General features: G+C 37.1%; 1 protein-coding gene across 29 annotated transcripts in view; it reads right to left on the reverse strand.

Annotated features, from left to right (window-relative positions):
* Positions 1-21,315, reverse strand: part of CEP170 (centrosomal protein 170) — a 132,436-nt gene that overhangs the window by 77,771 nt on the left and 33,350 nt on the right. For 28 of the 29 annotated variants that reach the window (XM_086344871.1, XM_086344868.1, XM_086344866.1 and 25 more), the window contains exons 2-3: positions 15,903-16,048; positions 6,357-6,446 (exon numbers count right to left, since the gene is read on the reverse strand). In XM_086344871.1, the coding sequence (XP_086200997.1) occupies positions 6,357-6,446; positions 15,903-16,007 (195 nt within the window). In that variant the 5' untranslated portion in view covers positions 16,008-16,048. Of the gene's footprint in view, positions 1-692; positions 842-6,356; positions 6,447-15,902; positions 16,049-21,315 lie in introns of all 29 variants that reach the window. The other variant, XM_086344842.1, reaches the window with a different exon arrangement.

The following is a 21,315-nucleotide window of genomic DNA, read 5'->3' on the forward strand; positions in this document are numbered from 1 at the left end:
AAAAGAAGATGACCTTCTTCTTGATAAAATTTTAAACTGTCAAAAATCTTAAAAATAATGCATTTTGATAATGCAAGAGCAAGAAAAACTAGAAATAATAGTAAACTAGAACCAGCGAGAGATGTACTTGAAATCTGAATCAGCATCTATAAAATGGATATATATCCCATAGAATGCATGACAACTGACACATTCGTGGCTCTCAAAGAACAATACTCATTCTCTTTGTTACGTATCTTTCAAAACCAGGAAAATATGGAACAAAAATTGGAGTTTGTCAGGTGGCATTAGGGGTAAAGAATCCACCTGCCAATGCAGGAGACAAAAGACATGTGGGTTTGATCCCTGGGTCAGGAAGATCCCCTGGAGAAGGAAATGGCAATCCACTCCAGTATTCTTGCCTGGAGAATCCCATGGACAGAGGAGCCTGACGGGTTACAGTCCATGGGGCCACAAGAGTTGGACATGACTGAAGCGACTTACAATGCACACACACATCTCATTTTTTAATAAAAGTTCTAGTTGTTCTCTCATCTTTTAATTCTTACTTGTGTAAACTATTTGTAAAAAGACTCAAAGGGTCCACTGGACACAAGATGGTAAATGGTGATGATAATTTTTCCTGACATACTAGAAGGTAAAGACCTAGAATCCACTTGATTTATAAAACACAGAACAACGTTATACTTAACTGCCTGGAATGCAGACATCATATAAGTGTCCAATGCTTTCCTTTGATAAGTTGAAATTAAAAATTACTCTTTCTGTTTGAATCTCATTTTCCTTGTTCTTTATTTTACTGGATTCGAGATGGCCATCAAAGCTTGCTTGAGAAGGTTCCCTCCACAATGAATAAGTTTAGAATGTTAGAAAGTAAAATACATAAAGGCGTTGTGTTATTATGATCATATTCTCAAATTCCTTTGCATAGCTGGCACTTTGTAATATGTCACACAATACCAGTTTCTAAGTCTACCAAAAACAAACAAACAAAAATAGAAGCTGCAATCTTATTCCTGATATAAGGAGAGAGCAGAATACTGCTAAACTCAAGATCACATATTAGTATGATTTATGAATAATCCTAAATAATAACCTTCTGACATGCTTCACAGAAAGAAGGAAAAGTTAATTCAAAGAAAATTCGAAAGCTCAGGCATTTATAAACTCTAATTTCAGGCTCATTTTCAATATGCATATTTTAGAGTGTTTTAAGAATTATATTTTGAGTTTACCAACATATTCTATATTAATTACAAAAGAGAAAAGTTTTTTGAGAAAAGGAGCATGATGAAAGAGAAAAGAATAAAATAAAATATTAATTAACAGATGTCTGATATGCAGAAGATAGATATACAGTATAAGAAATGCCACAGTTCTAAACCAATTTTATTTAAAACCATCTCATCCTAAAATACCATATTTACTTAAAAGACCTAAGATGACCTATAAGATCTGCTCAAAGCTCAATGCTTGACTCTCTTAAATATTAAACACTTATTATTTTTAACAAATGTACTAGGAACTTTCAGAGATTAAAAAACATAATTTTAACATGCTAGCATTTATGACAAAAATATACCCTACAGTCTAAAAAAGGCTGAGGAAATATGAGCCAGACACAAAATTTCATCTCTCAAAATATAATTGAGAACACCTGGGAGCAAAAAGTCTTCTGATGGTTTAAAATTATAAAAGGGGAGAAAATTTAAAAGAGCAAAAGGAAAAAAATCATTTATATAAATCAGCTATGAAGCATTTTAACAAATTAGATATAGAAAGAAAAACAGGTTTTACTTCTTATGCTCATAACATCATTTGCTCATACCTCTAGCTGGTAGGCAGGACAGGTGAGGACAACGAGGCACACAGCATGAAGTAACAATCAAGATTCGAGCTCAGAAGTAGAACTACTGGGATTCAAAATCAGGTCTCTGAACTACAAATCCCACATTCACTGCACATCAAGAACACTTGGGTGATCAAGCCAAGCCAGCTCCCCAAACTCCCCCATCCACACCACTACCCTTAGAGAAGCCAACTGAACCAGATAAACATGTTTAATTTAAATGCAAATGTATTACATAATTGACAGTATAGAATCATATAAGGACCAGGTACTGCAGTAATGCTCTGGGAAATCTGAAGGAAGTGGCCAGCAGCACAACACCTCAATCATGTTGCCAGCGAGTAAGGTGTCCTCTTCCTCCCCTAACTACTTTCCTACTTGCTCATTCTATGCGACACTGTTCTGATGCTGCGGGATATGCAGTGTGAAAGAGGACACAGCAGGGGCTGGAACACAGGGAGCTGAGGTAGAATGGGATGGGAGTGGTATGGCAAAAGCCAGTGGTGGCTATCAGAGGTGCAGGTGCTCCAGAGCACGGAGGAAGCAGGAAGAACTGGAGGCAAACAAGGGCTCTCATAGAAAAGAGAAGCCTCAAGGAGCTCGCAGGGAAACAGCCCACTAACATAAGCTACAGAAGCAGTTCCAGCTTCCTCAAGCAGAACAGCCTCATTTCTGGTCGTAATAACGTTAAGTGTGGACCTAGGTAACTTGCAAGTGTATTTTAGGGTAGGGTGAAAGGAAGCAGAAGTGAAAGTAGTCACAGGTAGCTATTTATGAATTAAGTTGATACAGTGCTTTAAAAAAAAAATTAACTGCATATGTATTCACTAAAAAGTAGGTAGCCCACAGGATGCCAAAGTTGTTTTAACTGCTTTTCTTATCATAACAGCAGTAACTAACACTTGTCTATGTGTGTGTGTGCGCGTGCGTGCTCAGTCGTGTCCAACTCCTTGTGACCCCACGGACTGGAGCAAGAATACTGAAGTGGGTTGCTATTTTCTCCTCCAGGGGATCTTCCTAACTCAGGGATAGAATTAGCCATCTCCTGCATTGGCAGGCAGATTCTTTACCACTGAATCACCAGGGAACTCCAGTAACTAACACTTACTGAATGCTTATTACATACTATTCTAGGTGTTTAAAACTATTAACTTATTCACAACAACCTGAGAGGAGTACTACTTTACTACTTCTATTTTTTAAAAATTGAGGAACAGAAAAATTAAGTGACGTGTCCAGCATCACACCACTAGTAAGAATTCAAGCTGGGCTCATACCACTACACTGCGCCTTCTCTGAAGTTACTACTTTTAACCTGATGCTCAAATTTCTAAGATTCTATGAATGTTAAGTTACGTAGGTCCATACTTAACGTTATTACAACCAGAAATGAGGCTGTTCTGCTTGAGGAAGCTGGAACTGCTTCTGTAGCTTATGTTAGTGGGCTGTTTTCCTGCGAGCTCCTTGAGGCTTCTCTTTTCTATGAGAGCCCTTGTTTGCCTCCAGTTCTTCCTGCTTCCTCCGTGCTCTGGAGCACCTGCACCTCTGACAGCCAAGTTTTCTATGAATAAAATGCATGACAGCTGGTAGTTCACAGACTTTGGCTACCAGAGTCCATTCTGGCATATTTCCTAGGCTATTCATTTGGGTAACAGTGCATTTATTATTTGTATAACGTTTTAAAGTTCTGTAACAGACAGATACTCACATATATTTAATCCTTACAACACTACTATAAAGCAAGAATTATGGTTTCACTATTCTAAAAACGAAGTCAGGTAACTAAATTTTGTGTTGAGTCTTCACATTCATAAACTTCAACTCATTCAGTTCAGTTGCTCAGTCGTGTCCAACTCTTTGTGACCCCATGAACCACAACTCATGGCATTTGCACAACTATGAATATATATGAGGAAATGGAATTTCAGAGGGTTTAAGTAATTTGTTCAATGTTATCATGCTCATAAGTTACAGACTGAGATTCAAATCTAGGTCCTGATTTCAAGTTCAAAATGAAGATGTTACTCTCCATGAGTTACTGTATTCCAGAAAATTGAGTACAATCAAATTACAAGAACGGTCAGCTTTGATAAACTTAGAAGTTAATATTTCACCTGATTTTTTATAACCTACATCCATAATTTTTATATTTGGTCACAATGTTTTAAAAGACTAAAACACGAATGTTAATTCTCACTTATTATTTTCCAAGATATAATGTAAAGACACCTAAGATGAGTGCTGTGGTCAAGATTAAATTTTCTAGTTTTAAAAGCAGAATATAACATTTTTAAAACATTCCACATATGGAAGTGGATTAAAAATTTCTCTGTAAAGTCTTTCATACAGAAAATTCATTCAATTCCATTCAAAAAGATTCACTGGGTTCAGGCACTGTGGTGTGTTTACCGAAGCAAAAGGCCCAGGAACTGTTTGTTCAGAAGAACACAAAGTCTAACACGGTGGCAGATATTCACAAGCAGATTCACAAGCAGATTATTAAACCTTGCATTAGCAAGGCTGATAAAGCATCTGAGACAGAGATTAAAACAGAAGTCTGTAGGTGTGGACAAGGAAACAGCACCTCAGAATCCAAATTGCGTACTTACATGCCACACGTTAGAACAATTTCTATTTCATCTGCCTATTTCCTCTATCTTAATCATTCAACATGTTAACTACATCAACGAGTTAATATTCTTCAATACCTTTTTTTGCTGCCTTCAGGAGGATGTGGAATGTACAGCAAAAACCACAATAATGTAATTAGCCTCCAATTAAAAGAAAAAAAAATTACCATATTTGCCAAATTTCTACATGTTTTTTCACATAATGTTTAATGGTGTATTTTGAAAAGCAGTACCAGTTAGAAGTATGCTGCTGCTGCTGCTGCTAAGTTGCTTCAGTCGTGTCCAACTCTGTGCAACCTCAGAGACGGCAGCCCACCAGGCTCCCCCGTCCCTGGGATTCTCCAGGCAGGAACACTGGAGTGGGTTGCCATTTCCTTCTCCAATGCATGAAAGTGAAAAGTGAAAGTGAAGTCGCTCAGTCGTGTCCGACTCTTAGTGACCCCATGGACTGCAGCCTACCAGGCTCCTCCGCCCATGGGATTTTCCAGGCAAGAGTACTGGAGTGGGGTCCCATTGCCTTCTCCAAAGAGAAGACTAGTACCAGATAATTTCAACAGTGAATTCTACCAAATTAACACCAATCCTTCTCAAACTCCTCCAAAATTACGGAAAAAAAAGGGAACGCTTGCCAATTCATCCTGAGGCCAGTCTATCCTGATACCAAAAAAAGACAAAGATGCCATCAAAACAGAACATATTTTTAATATAATTTATGAATATCCTTTATGAATATGTATGCAAAAATTCTTACCCTTTTGCAGCTTATAGACCAATGAGAAAGACAAACAATAACAACAAAGTAGTTGCTGCTGCTGCTAAGTCACTTCAGTCACGTCCGACTCTGTGCGACCCCATAGACGGCAGCCCACCAGGCTCCCCTGTCCCTGGGATTCTCCAGGCAAGAACACTGGAGTGGGTTGCCATTTCCTTCTCCAATGCATGAAAGTGAAAAGTGAAAGTGAAGTCCCTCAGTCGTGTCTGATTCCTAGAGACCCCATGGACTGCAGCCTACCAGGCTCCTCCGTCCATGGGATTTTCCAGGTAAGAGTACTGGAGTGGGTTGCCATTGCCTAGACACATTTAATTCTGTGAAATTCTTTTAAAGAATTTCAAAGCACAGATCGCAAGAAAATTTTATTTGTTTTTGTTAGCAAAGCCATGAGAAAACTGAGAAGAAATAAGATAAATTATTCAACATGTCAGCATTCTCTTATTCTGCAGCTACTTACATTCTGCCAATGTAGAAAAATCAATTGAAGAATTAGGGAAAAAAATTCACTGTAATAACACAAAAATTTTCAATGTAGGACTCCAAAGAAGCAACAACAGACACTAGAGTTTAGACAACTCACCACATTTGTTAAGGTAAATGAATGTGTTTCACTCCTTTGTACTCTAATCTAGAAGATTCTTCAACGATCTAACACCAAACCATATTTGCATCTTTTTTTTTTTTTTGCCCAAAGTTAACCCACACGCATGACAATTATGTCTCTCAAAGACTGCTTTTCTGAATTCTTACTGTCATGACTTACCACTCTTTTCTCACATATAAATTCAAGTCATCCAGTAAAGACAAGCCCTCCTCTTACTTCCTTAAAGAAGCCTTTTTTTTTCTTTAACCATTAGATAATAACAACCAACAACCATCTGAATTCCTTTAAGTATTAACCACCAAGAGGGTTTCTTGGGAACGTAAGCCACATTCATATTCTAGCATAAGGTCCTCAAAGTGCTATGTACCCAGTAAGCACTTAAAAGTAGGTGCACACTAAAGAAAAGGAAATAAAACACAAACGGGATTTTGTGTTTTTATCTGTTTTCTTACAATATTAAACAAAAAGTCAAATAAGATAAAAAGAAAACTCTTAACTTACCCCATTTAGACTGCCTAAATCTTTCACCAAATGTTCATCAGTAGAGGCATCATAATTGATTACAGCATGTTGCTTATCCACACTACGAGACTGAAAGAAAAAATTTTAAGTTAAAAAAAAACAAACAAACATGCAAGAAAATGCCAGAATAAATACCAAAACACTGATTTTTGGCTAAATACTTTAATAAAATTGTAAATATAGGAAAATACCAAAGTAAAACTAGATTAAATGAGATTTAAACTGTTACTATCCAATAGAAATTTGGCATCACTTTTTAAAGAGGAAAGCTGCCACAATTTTAAAACATTCTTTTCTACCAAAGTCACACGTTCTACTTTTGAGAATTTAAATCAGCTGACTTTGTTGAATGTATCAAATGACAATACTTTTTTAAAAATAATATGAAACTCTTATATGGAAATCATGTGAATGATAACTTCATGTGTTATGTACCTCATTGCAAGAAAAATTACCATACAGGCTTTTCATCTTTCATGTGATATGTTCCTGAATATAAAATTATCCTCGCTTAGAATATGGGCTCTAAAACTCATAGGAGAGCTCTAAGAGAGAAAGAGAAAGTAAAAAAAAAAAAAAAAAAGGAATTAGAATGGCAAACAGATTTCTGAAAATTGCTCTTGAGTCTCTTTTAAAGTACACACACACACTCTTTCTCTTAGAGCTTAGTGAGTTATCTATAGATGAAAGTGGCTCAGAGATGAACTATAAGCCTTTGGAAATTTGCACCCAAAGGAAATAACAGTATAGCCACATGAAGAAATAATCTGAGAACCACTGAATATGAACTCAACAACCATTTACTATTGGGTTATTATGTTATCCTTGGTATACTAAAAGCAAAGGAACCATCCAAAATGGGGAGGAGGTATCATTTTCAGTTTTCAGTCCAGCATGTACATGTCACCGACGCAATGGACTTAAGTTTGAGTGGGGTCCGGGAGTTGGTGATGGAGAGGGAAGCCTGGCATGCTGCAGTCCACGGGGTTGCAAACAGTCAGACAAAACTGAGCAACTGAACTGAACTGATGTACAGAGTTTGGAAGTCATTAAGTCTAACTGCTTATATCAATTCTGATCTCCAATCCTAGTGGTTTAAAGCAGCAGTCCCCAACTTTTCTGGCACCAGGAACTGGTTTTATGAAAGATAGTTTTTCCATGACCAGAGGCAGAGTGTGGTTTCAGGACAATCCAAGGGCACTCATTTCTTGTGTTAATGTTAATCTGTATTTGCAGCCACTCCCCACTGGAGCTAGAGCTAGCATCACTGCCTGGGTTCCACCAGATCATCAGGCATTAGATTCTCAAAAGGAGAACACAATCTATTATAGATCCCTCACACGCACAGTTCACAGGAGGGTTCCAGCTCCTATAAGAATCTAATGCTGCCACTGATCTGACAGTAGGCGGAGCTCAGTTGGTAACACAAGCAATAGGAAGCACCTCTAAATACGGATAAAGGTGCGCTGGCCTGCCACTCACCTCCTGCTGTGTGGCCAGGTTCCTAGAAGGCCATGGACTGGTAGTGGTCTGTGGTCTGGGAGTTGAGGACCCCTGGTTTAAAGTACAGATTCTGGAGTCAAAAAGAACTGGTCCAGCCAGTTGCCAATTACGGAACCTTGGTAAAACTACTCATCTTCATATTAATCACTCTATCAAAAGGTTCACCTAGCTTATAGTTTTTTTTCGTGATGACTAAACACATGGGAGACATTTGTAAAGGCAAAACTGCCCTGCTTGAAAACTCCTCAAGCCTCTTACTGGCTAAGTTAAAATACACCAAATCTTTAATACAGTACACAGGGCTTGCCAAGATCTGGTGGCTTCTAATGCCTAAGTCGTACTCTCTCCAAATGCTTGTGTTCACATCCTACATACAAACTACAAGGAACTATTAAAAACAGATAATGAATGCCATTCTATCTTCAATACCACACACTCAACCACATTCTAACTTTCCAGAAACCACTTATTCATCTTTTAAGATAATTCAGCTCAAGCCATCTCCTCTAGAAGTCTTTCCAGATTCCTCATTCCCACATTTTCTCACAGGCAAAAGTGACCAATCTCTTTTTTGTGTACCCCACACCAACTCCCATCATTGTCTTGTGTTATACTTACTTATTTATATAAACATCTCCTTCTACTAGAGCTACACCCTAAGGACAGAGATCCCATCTGTATACACAGTGATACCTCAGCACTCAACATGTGTGCTAAGTCGGCTTCAGTCATATCCGACTATGTGCGACCACAAGGATTGTAGCCTTCCAGGCTCCTGTCTACGGGATTCTTCAGGCAAGAATACTAGAGTAGGTTGCCATTCTCTTCTCCAGGGGATCTTTCCGACTCAGGGATTGAACCCAGGTCGCCTGATTCTTTACTGTCTGAACCACCAGGGAAGCAGCGGCATGCAGCACAGGGCCTACCTAGCCATATGTTTAAAAAGGTTTGATGGAAAGAAAATTCACGCTATTTGGCCAATCTCATTTCATAAATGATGGAGGTAGAAAAGTTTTCTCATATATAAAATTAAAAAAGTACAGAAGTTACAAAGTTCAGGCCAAATTTTAAGAAGCTGACAAACAAGATGGCTTGAAACAACAGAACCAAACCAAACCAAACCAATTCTGTCTCTCAGATAATTATAAAACTAGAAAAATTTGGAAAATAAGAGTATCAAAATGAAGCAATAATACTTTTCTTAAAAAGAAATACTTCCTTTCCTGCAATAAACAAACAAGAAAAAGCCTGCCACTGAATAAAGTCAAAACATAAAAAACAATTTTAGACCAGGCACAACAAAAAAGCATCAAAGACTCACACTGACTAATCTGTAACTAAAAACTAGCATATGAAATGGTACAAGTGACTACTTGATATATGTCATACATGGTTTGGGTACGAAACAGCTATTGACCAACATTATTATTTTTCTCTAAAATCTAAGACAGCAAAAAAGACAGAAATACATGGAAAACAAGCGAAGAAAAAACTAAAAAGAGAAAAGACTGCCACTGTATGTCACCATCACTTAAAAAATTTAAAAGATATTGTAGTTGACAGATTCTTTAAACATCCAGTTGCATTTTTACAATCACAGTAATAGTGATTTATCCTTTGCTCCAAAGAATAGATGAAAATTAGTAACCTATGAGCTTCAAAATATATTCCATCATTAATACATCATACAAAATTATTAATGAATCAAATATAATTTTATTATATTTACTATTATGTATGGAAAAAATGTCTAATTAATATGATGATGATTCTCCAAAAGAGAAAAATTCATTCATTTGGGGCAATTAAAAAATTTTATGAATATAAAAATCAGAATTTTGAAAACTCTTTTCAAAAGGCAATCATTTGCATACAGAGGAATCCAATATATTATAATAAAAACCAGTCACTAAATCTTTCTAAATCTTAATTTTATCATTTGCAAAGTGGAGGTAGTTATATCTTTCAAAAATTGCTGAGGAACAATTGAGACAACATAAATGAATAATGATAACAAGAGACAGTGCTATTCAACAGCACGGTGCTTTTAACAGTAGTGCTGTCTGTCACTCAAAGCAAAGCAAACATAACCTTTATCCTTAATTATACTTTATACCTTGCATTCATGGCTCTTTAAGATTTGTTTTACATAACATGTCTTAGGGAACATAGTATAATCATCCTTCAAGACAAACAAGCACAGCAAATTAATTTGTTAAAGTCTCCCAAGATTAAGTGGTAGAAACAGAATTCTTAATTTCAAAATCACCTACTCATTAATATCCAAGCACATTTTCTTCTCAAGGACCACATTCTTTACACTACCTTTTTCGGAGTGAGATGAAACCTACCCTCACCCACCCCCCCCCAAAAAAAAAACAACCAAACATTTTTTTTAGTCATAATTAACAACAACAACAACAAAAATTAACTGTAATCAAACAGATCATATGACCTCACGGGATCATTTGTTCCCTTTTTGCAGTACGTTTTAAGCTACATTGTCATCAAAGTATTGTTGCCAGTAAATCTAATTACAGGTAAAAAACTGCTGAAAACTATCTAGCAGAGATTCTAAAAGCTAGCAACTAACCAGTTATTTCCTGTAGGTTAAAAATGAAGGGTTTTTAAACCATAAATGCTAATTAGGCTAACAAAATCTTAAAAGATATTTTATTTAATCATTAAAAAGCAATAAAATAGTACTACTTTTATTTCTAACAATTTCAATTATCAAACCAACTGATCTAACCAATGCAGAACCATTTAATCTATGTAACATCTTAAGATGAAAACATAACTTCATCAACTCAAGAGCTCTCATTTTTCAAAACAAATACAGTTCATATTTATATACTTGCAAGTATTCACTTTTCAAAAGTATAAGCCATACATGAGCTTAGTTCACTTTTCAGAAATAATATAAAAAGAATAATGTTTCAAATAATCCATTTATTTTACTAATATACTATGAAAGATTAAACCACTTAAAAACTAAACACAATTTGTAAAAATACTTGTTCTTACTTTCATACACAAGATGTGTCTCTCTGTACTAAGAAGTTCCATTAATTTATAGAACTGATTCTGATTACCAGATAACCATTATGCTGATCAAATCATGGGCTTTTTTCAGAGAATACACTGTCTAGTGCAGTGCTATAAGAAGTATGCTCCAATCAGATAAAGAGCATAAGTATTTTTAGAGGTAGAGTCTGAAGAATAGGTAAAAACTGGGTTTTTTCTCACTTGATCATTGAGTTTCCTCATCAGCTTTATATTTTAGTTTTAAAACAAAGCATAAATTTACAAAATAGCCATGAGTAGAAGAGGTGTCCACATTAGACACATTGATGAACTTTAAATAAAAATGTTGATTTTTGACTTCTTATACTGGTAAAAATTGCTTTCAGTTCTTTAAAAAATATTGATTTTGTTTTAAATTTGTTATAAAGGCATTTTTTCAATTATAATATCTGAATCAAATCAAAGATATTTTAAAATTTTGTTGCCACTGATTTCATTTATTTACTGTGGTAAAACATATATAACATATCATTTATCATTTTAAACTTTTTAAAAGTATGATTCAGTGGCATTAATTAAATTTACAATGTTGTACAAACATCACTGTTACATGACACTGGATTCTAAAACCTTTCATCACCCAAACAGAACTCTGTTACTGTAAAGCAGTAACTCCCAAGTCTCCTTCCCCCAGCCACTGGTAATCACTAATCTACTCTGCATCTCTATGATGATGGTTCTAGATATTTGCTTGTATTAGATATTTCTAGATATTGCTTGTTCTAGATATTTCTTGTCTAGAATATATACATATAGATTTTTTTTTTTTCCTTTTTTTTTGGCTACACTGGGTCTTTGGTGCTGTACTCAGGCCTTCTCTCGTTGTGGAAAGCAGGGCTACTCTCTAGCTCTGGTGCGTGGGATTCTCTGCGGTGGGTCCTCCTGTGGGACACAGGCTCTAGGGAACATGGGCTTCAGTGGTTCTGGAGTATGTGCTCAACAGGTGTGGGTGGGGACTCCAGGGCACAGGCTCAGTCATTGCAGCACATGGGCTCGGCTGCCCCATGGCTTGTGGAGTCACCCTGGACTAGGGATCAAATTCCTGTCCCATGCATTACAAGGTGGGCTCTTAACCACTGACCACCAGAGAAGTCCCTTGATTTGCTTTTTTAAATGACAAATGATGTTGAGCATCTTTCACATGCTTATCAGCCATATTTATATCTTCTTTGGAGAAATGTATCAAGTCTTTTGTCCATTTTTTTAAAGGGGGATATTTGTGATCTGTTATTGAGTTGTAGGAGTTCTTCACATACTTTGGATATTAAACTCTTATAAGATATATGTTTTTATAAATATTTTCTCCCATTCTATGAGTTGTCCTTTCAATCTTGATAGTATCCTAAGATGCACAAGGTTTTCATTTTGATAAAGTCAAATTTATCTACTTTCTGCTTTCTCTGTTTGTGCGACTGGTATCATGAATCACGAATCTACTGCCAAATCCAAGGTCATAAAGATTTATCCCTATGATTTATTCTAAGGGTTTTATGGCTTTAGCTTTTATATTCAGGTCATTGATCCATTTTGAGTTAATTTTTATATATGTTGTGAAGCAGGGGACCAAACTCACTTTATTTTTATGTGGAAGTACAGTTGTCCAAATTTTATCTGTTGGAAAGACCATTCTTTACTGAACAGACTTGGCTCCCTTCTCAAAAACCTAATGCAGCAGTGTCCTCGGGCTGCCACAACAAAGTACCATAAATTGGGCGGTAAAATCAGTTAAAAACAATACGTTTCTTCTCTCAAAGTTCTGGACTCCGGAAGTCCAAATTCAAGGAGTTGGTAGGACTGTGTTTCCTCTAAAACTTTTAGGGAAGAATCTTCCTTTGTCTCTTCCAGTTTCTCATAACCCATGTTTCCTGAGCTTCTGGCAGCATAACTCCAATCTCTGCTTCTATTTTTACATGGCTGTCTTCTCTGTGGGTCTGTCTTTTCCTCATCTGATGACACAAGTTATACTGGCTTAGAACCCACCCTAATAACTCCATCTTAACTTGACTATATCCTCAAAGACCCTATTTCCAAATAAGGTCACATTCGTAAGTATGGGGTATTAAGACTTTCATACATCTTTTGGGGGAACACAATTCAAAACATAACAGCCATAGGTATATGGGCTTATTTCTGAATTCTCCATTCTGTTCCATTTGTCTATATGTCTACCCTTATTCCAGTATTGCTAGCTTTATAATAAATTTAGAATTTGAGAAGTGTGAGCCATTCAACTTTATTCTTCTTTTTGAAGGTTGCTTTGCCATTTTTAAATTTTGCCAACTTTGCCAAACTATTCAGAAACAAAAAATCTTTGAAAGTGAAAGTGAAGTCGCTCAGTTGTGTCCAACTCTTTGTGACCCCATGGACTGTCCTCCGTCCATGGGATTTTTCAGTCAAGATTACTGGAGTGGGTTGCCATTCCCTTCTCCAGATTCCCGACCCAAGGATTGAACCCAGGTCTCCTGCATTATAAGCAAGACACTCTACTGTCTGAGCCACCAGGGAAGTCTAAATAATCTTTAACCAATCTTTATTATGGGTTCCATTTTCCTGATTCTTTAGAGGCCTGATAATTTTTTACTGGTTACCAGACACTGGGAATTTTACCTTTTTGGATGATGGATATTTCTATATTCCTATAAATATTCTTGAACTTAGCTCTGAGATACAGCTAAATTACTTTTTAAAAAATGTGACCCTTTTGTTTTTAATATTTTTAGATAAGAGTAGAACTCAGACTAGCATTAATTATTTCCCCAATACAGAGGGGTAGAGACCAATGCCCTGTGAATTATGAAGATCTCCAATCTGGCTGTTAGAAATAGGAATCATTTCTAACCCTGTTAGTGCCAATTACTGTTAACTCTATAATCTTTTTGAGTTTTGTTCCCCCTGCCCTTGGGGAGTTTCTTCACACATGTGTGCTGATCCGTACTCAATCACATATGTGTGTGCGTTTAGTTGCTCAGTCCTGTCTGATTCTTTGTGACCCTTTGGACTGCAGTCTACCAGGCTCCTCTGTCCATGGAATTTCTGAGGCAAGAATACTGGAGTGGGTTGCCATTTCTTCCTCCAGAGGATCTTTCTGATCCAGGGAATGAACCTCCGTCTCCTGTGTCTCCTGTACTGCAGGCGGATTCTTTACCCACTGAGCCATCAGGGAAGTTCCACTCAATCACATACTCAAGGGTAATTCTCTGGAGAGTTCTTTCTCTGTGTAGCTCTTTCCTCTCTGATACTGGATCGCGTCTTGGTCTCCTTGGACTCTCAGTTTCCTCCCTCCAACCTAATTGTCAGATAACCTACATTTGTTACACATAAACCAAGACACAGACACCTCACCAGTCATGTCTTTTAATCCTATCTCCCTGTAAGTGTAAAAAGAGATTTATCCTGTAAGTTCCTAAACAGCCATTCCCATATTTCTTAAGATATTGCTATGCTGGTTCAAGACAAATGCCATGCAGAAACAACCTCTTCCACTCTCTAAAGAATGAGTTCTACCCACTTTGAACCTAAAATATGTTTCAGTTACAAGTGGCCTATATCCAAACAGAATCATTACTGCCTTCTTCTTAGTTGCTAGTCTCACCACTCCATCACATTGAGGAGCCCAGAAAATCTTTGTACTATTCTATTTCTCACTGAATTTGTTTAATTAAGGTATCATTAAACATGTAACTCATATAGCTCTACAGTGGCTTTACTTTTACTGTCTCAAAACTGTAAGTTCTTAAAGTAAAAATGTATATAAATATATGCAAATCTGACTTTTCTGGGGATAATGAAGGTTTTCTCAGTCTCAGTACTACTGATATTTTTGAGCAAATAATTCTTTGTTGTATGTGTTCTCGGGGTAACAGAGGAGGTATAAAGAAGTATTTTACATACCGTAGGGTGTTTAGCAAACCTGCTTGACCTTTGCCTGCTGAATGTCAGTAGCAATCACTTCCAGTCCTTCACCATGCATGACAATCAAAATGTCTCTAAATATTGCAGATATCTTTTGGAAAAGTTAGAGAAGGCAGGATCATACCAATTGAGAACCACTGGGCTAACACAATAAACATCTCTATTCTAAGCACTTGTTCAGTTTTTAATCAATAAAAGCGGGGACAGCAATTGGATAAAACTTTATTTTAGACTGTCAGGACCTATTAAATTAACAAAGTTCTCAAAAACTTGGGGATCATTTTTGCTAATTACTTTGCTCAAAAATATCTTAAAAGTGTGTTTTAAAAGTAATTGCTTTAAAATGAAGCTTCCCAGTGGCACAGTGGTAAAGAATCTACCTGCCAATGCAGGAGACCTAAGAGACATGGGTTTGATTCCTGCATCGGGAAGATCCCTTGGGAAAAGAAATGGCAACCCACTCCAGTATTCTTGCCTGGAAAATTTCCATGGACAGAGAAGTCTGGTGGGCTACAGTCTATGGGGTTGCAAAGAGTTGGGACACGACTGAGCATGCACACACCTTTAAAAATAATTCTGTTTTAAATACCAACAATCTGCATGCTCAAACTATTAGAAGATATAATGAATAAATATGAATATCTCTGAAAGAAACAGATTAATTCCAGTATCAATCAACTACCCATGAATAAAATTCAGTTTTACTTCATGCTATGCTAATTTTATGAATTAGTACACTTACATGGAGATAAAATTATTACTTGTGTGTTAAAAGTGCATAATGTGAAACTTCTTAAAAATAAACTTCTCTACTCAGAGTTCTCATTTTTTAATATATAATCTCCAAGACTTAGAACTTATTTTTAAATGGTACAAAAGGGAAAAAATTAAACTAGTAGCTAGAATTTAAAGACGGAGAGTTGGAAAGCTCAAAGTTCACAGTAAAGTAGTGTTGCTGTTCAAAGAAAAATACTTCATAACAATTTCAGGTTTTGAGTAGACATAGAAGGTGGATGCAATTACCTGCAACATGAGCTCACAGTCATCTCTTCCAACAAAAATCATTTCTCGTGGCAGCCTGTGGCGAGTGCCTCCACTGCTCACCAAAAACCAGGATGTTAAGCTCATTTTCTGTTTAGCTTCTAAGTCTTTGGGAAAGCTACGTCATCCTGAAGAGAGAGATTTAGAAAAGCATACATTCAGATATTTTCAATTTCGGTATCTATTCACCAAACCCTGTAAGTAGGCCTTGGAATAGAACTGCATTCAACATTTACACCTGACTAAATAAATAGACAGTCCACAGATCCCAGGAAAAAAACATATCTAACATATTCTCAGAAGTAAGTCTACAAACTCCAATAAGAGGTCAATTTAAAAAAAAATTAGTCAATTAGGCAGTCAACTAATAACATTTATCATACGTCTGAAAGGCTTTCAGCATAGCTTATAAAGGTCTACAATTCTTAGGTAAATGATCACGTTTGTATAATGTTAACCTCAGTAAATGCTAGCAATATTACAATATTATACAAGTAAGTATCTAAATTACAAATGATTTGAGAAAGACAGACTCAATTTAAATGAATATATTTGATAACTGATTAAGAGCTAACAAGGGACAACAAAGAAACTGCTTCACTATCAGTGTAGACCATTCAATGCTCTTTCAAAAGTATGCTATTTATGTACTGTACTTTTACCACTCTAATGGCAAAAAGTGAAGAGGAACCAAAAAGCCTCTTGATGAGGGTGAAAGAGGAGAGTGAAAAAGCTGGCTTGAAGCTTAACATTAAAAAACTAAGATTATGGCATCTGGTCCAATCATTTCATAGCAAACAGAAGGGGAAAAAGTAGAAACAGTGACAGATTTTATTTTCTTGGGCTCCAAAATCACTGTGGACAGTGACTACGTCCATGAAATTCAAAGACGCTTGCTCCTTGGAAGGAAAGCTATGACAAACCTGTGCTGTGCTTAGTCACTCAGTCATATCCAACTCTTTGCAACCCCATGGACTCAAGGCCGCCAGGCTCCTCTGTCCATGGGATTCTCCAGACAAGAATACTGGAGGGGGTTGCCCTCCTCCAGAGGATCTTCCCAAAAAGGGATAAAACCTATGTCTCTTGTACTGCAGGCAGATTTTTTACCATCTGAGCCACCAGGGAAGCCCTAGATAACATATTAAAAAGCAGAGACATCACTTTGCCAACAAAGGTCCGTACAGTCAAAACTATGGTTTATTCTAGTAGTCACGTACAGATATGACTACTGTACCGTATCTGTATGGTATACACCATACAGATGGTGGACCACAGAGAGAAGGTTGAGCATCAAAGAATTGATGGTTTTGAATTGTGGTGCTGGAAAAGACTCTTTAGAGTCCCTTGCACTGCAAGGAGATCAAACCAGTCAATCCTAAAGGAAATCAATTCTGAATATTCATTGGAAGGACTGATGCTGAAGCTGAACTCCAATACTTTGGCCACCTGATGCAAAGAGCTGACTCTTTGGAAAAGAACCTGATGCTGGGAAAGACTAAAGGCAACAGGAGAAGGGGATTGCAGAGGACGAGATGATTAGACAGCATCACCTATTCAATGGACATGAGTTTGAGCAAACTCTAAGAGACAGTGGAGGACAGAGGAGCCTGGTGTGCTGCAGTTCATGGCAAATGAAAAACAACTTTCTAAATACATTTTTCCTAGAGCCGCAGTTCCTAAACTTTTTGTCCTTGAGATTCTTCTACACTCAGAAAAAAAAAAGACCCTAAAGAACATTTTGTTTACATGGATTAGATATATTAATATTTATCATATTAGAAATAAAAACCGAGAAACGGGTATGAATTAATTCATTTTAAAATTATTGATAAATCAATTTTACAGAATAGCTAACATTTTAATGAAGACTAATTATACTTCCCCCAAAATCAGTGAGACTAATACCATTATACATTTTTTAAAATCAAATCTTTAAGGTCTGATTTAATAGAAGATTTTCATATCTGCTCTGAATTCAATCTGTTTAACTTAACATACTTAAAAACTTAGCTTCATACTTATTTCCAGATAACTAATGGGAAATGGTAAATTTATTGTAATAATCTTTCCAAATAAATGAAGATGGTTTTCTTTGATACTACACCAAAACTTCCCAGGTGGTAATTTCTTGAATGTTATTTACAATACGGAATCTGAAACTGCATACATTTTAACATGAGAATCTATTTTCTGCTTTGAAGGGATTTTGTAACTTCATACATTGATCACTTGAAAAACACTGGCTCCCTAAGTTACACAGATCTTCCAAGTGATGATACATTTTACTATACTATTTAAAAATATCACATTCATTTAATATCATCATTCATCTCATAAGAAAAGTCTTTTAAGTTCTGGGCAGTTGTGAAGCAGCAGAATCAAGTTCCTAAAATTCGAATTTTCTCTTGCAAGCCTAATTTTCCTGTCAAAAAACACTGTTAATTCTTTTCCTTGAAGTGACAGGTTTATATTGTCTACCAAATACTCAAGTTTGCAAAACCATAATTTGTCTGCCAGTCATTATTTCAAGTAAAAATAGTGTTCCATGAAACAACTGGCTAGTTCAGCTCACAACTCAAACAATAACACAAATGCTTTTCTTGAGACAACCGTGGTACTTTGGTACACAGAAAAAAGTGCTTTATGTGCAGTTCCATTTAGTCACACAGAACATTAAAAAGATGGTGATTCGAAGGTCAAGATTTATTAGACTTAATACTTTTTAACACTTTATCAAGGACATTCTTTAGTGAAACCGGCTTTTTTTTCTTACTTTCCAGTGCACGGCAGTGAAGAATATGACTGCTATTAGCACAGTAGGATGCCAATGCCTTCACTAAGGAAGCAGCAGCCTTAGCCAGCATTGTTTTTCATATCAGTTCAAAGGTCCATACAATAAAAAAAGCAAATAATGCTTTGATAATATTAAGAAAACAGTTTTGACTTCACGACCCGTGATATGGTTTCAGGGACTCCCAGAGGCCTGTTGACTGAGCTTCAAGAACTACTGTCTTAGAGGATGTGACTATGTCATTAGGAGCATAAACTTAAGAGTCAGACACTCCTGTTCTACAGTTATTTCTGCATGACCTTGGCCAAGTTACTTACTCCGGGTCCCTTAGTTTCCTCTTGTGTAAAATGGAAACAAGGATAGTGTCTACATGACAGCTTTTTTCTTATGGATCAAAGACTACTACTTACAGTATATTTTTCCTGTGAAATGATCCATTCTCTTACGATTTAATAAGCAGCAAACCTTGTGGCTCAGCTGGTAAAGAATCTGCCTACAATGAGGGAGACCTGGGTTCGATCCCTGGGTTGGGAAGATTCCCTGGAGAAGGGAAAGGCTACCCACTCTGGTATTCTGACCTGGAGAATTCCATGGACTGTAGAGTCCATGGGGTCGCAAAGAGCTGGACACAACTGAATGACTTTTACTTTCACTTTATACCACAAAACAATGAAACATTCTGCAATAAGAAACACATCTATACATTAAAAGAAAATCCTTTAAAATGTGGACTTTTCTGTTAAAGTAAAAACCTTGTATGTTATGAATTTGTCTACACATACATAAAACCATGCGCTTCATCAAAATAAGCAAATAATTTTCTGTAAAGTGAAAACTATTAAGTTCTATTCTCTTTTGAGTTTATTACATTAATATGGTCAATTTATGTGGATTCTTAAATCTTCCATTCACCTAACTCCTTGATGCAGATGCTGCTGTTGTTAGTCTTCTACTCATCAGTCTGCAATGTGCAAGCTCAGCTGTCAAGTTGTGTCCAACTCTTTGTGATTCATGAACTGTAGCCCTCAGGACCCTCTGTCCACGGAATTTTCCAGGCAAGAATACCGGAGTTGGTTGCCATTTCCTTCTCCAAGGGATCTTGCTGACCCAGGGATCACACCTGCATCTCCTACATTGGCAGGCAGGTTCTTTACCACTGAGCCAGCAAAGGAAGCATTCATCTGTGTACTTTCCATCAAAATGGTTTTCAGCATTTCATAGGTCAAGTGTCACTACTGCTACTGCTAAGTCACTTCAGTCGTGTCCGACTCTGTGCGACCCCACAGATGGCAGCCCACCAGGCTCTGCCGTCCCTGGGATTCTCCAGGCAAGAATAGTGGAGTGGGTTGCCATTTCCTTCTCCAATGCATGAAAGTGAAAAGAGAAAGTGAAGTCTCTCAGTCGTGTCCGACTCTTAGCAACCCCATGGACTGCAGCCTACCAGGCTCCTCCATCCATGGGATTTTCCAGGCAAGGGTACTGGAGTGGGGTGCCATTGCCTTCTCCGTAAGTCGTGTCCAACTCTTGCGAACCCATAGACTGTAGCCCACCAGGCTCCTTGGTCCATGGGATTTCCCAGGCAAGAATACTGGATTGGGTTGCCATTCCCTTCTCCAGGGGATTTTCCCAACCCAGGGATTGAACCTGGGTCTCCTGAATTGCAGGCGGATTCTCTACTGCCTGAGCCACCGGGGAAGCCCAAATAAGTACATAACTATATAAAATAAAATTTTATATAAATCTGGAAAACTCAGCAGTGGCCAAAGGACTTTTCATTTCATTCCACTGAAATGAAAAAGTCAGTTTTCATTTCAATCCCAAAGAAGGGTAATGCCAAAGAATGTCCAAACTACCTCAAAATCACGTTCATTTCACATGCTAGCAAGGTAACACTCAAAATCCTTCAAGCCAGGCTTCAACAGAATGTGAAAAAAAACTTCCAGATGTACAAGAGGGATTTAGAAAAGGCAGAGGAACTAGAGACCAAATTGCCAGCATCCACTGGGTCATAGAAAAATCAAGGGAATTCCAGAAAAACATCTTCTTCTGCGTCATTGACTATGCGAAAGACTTTGGCTGTGTGGATCACAACAAACTATGGAAAATTCTTAAAGAGATGGGAATACCAGGCCATCTAACCTGCCTCCTGAGAAATATATATGCAGGTCAAGAAGCAACAGTTAGAAATGGACATGGAACAATGGACTGGTTCAAAATTGGGAACGAGTATGTTTATTGTTACCCTGCTTATTTAACTTATATGCAGAGTACATCATGCATAATGCCAGGCTGAATAGAGCACAAGCTGGAAATAAGATTGCCAGGAGAATTATCAATAACCTCAGATATGCAGATGACACCACCCTTATGGCAGAAAGCGAAGAGGAACTAAAGAGACTCTTGGTAAAGGTGAAAGGAGAGAGTGAAAAGGCTGGCTTAAAACTCGACATTCAAAAAAAGAAGATTATGGCATCTGGTCCCATCAATTCATGGCAAACAGGTGGGGAACCAATGGAAACAGTGACAGACTTCTTTCTTGGACTCCAAAATCACTACGCACAGTGACTGTAGCCATGAAATTAAAAGATGCTTACTCCTTGGAAG

The sequence above is a fragment of the Bos grunniens genome, chromosome 16 (genome assembly GCF_055505025.1).
Source record: "Bos grunniens cultivar Pamir isolate PY7600 chromosome 16, Bosgru_T2T1.0, whole genome shotgun sequence".
In the NCBI taxonomy this organism is placed as follows: domain Eukaryota; kingdom Metazoa; phylum Chordata; class Mammalia; order Artiodactyla; family Bovidae; genus Bos; species Bos grunniens.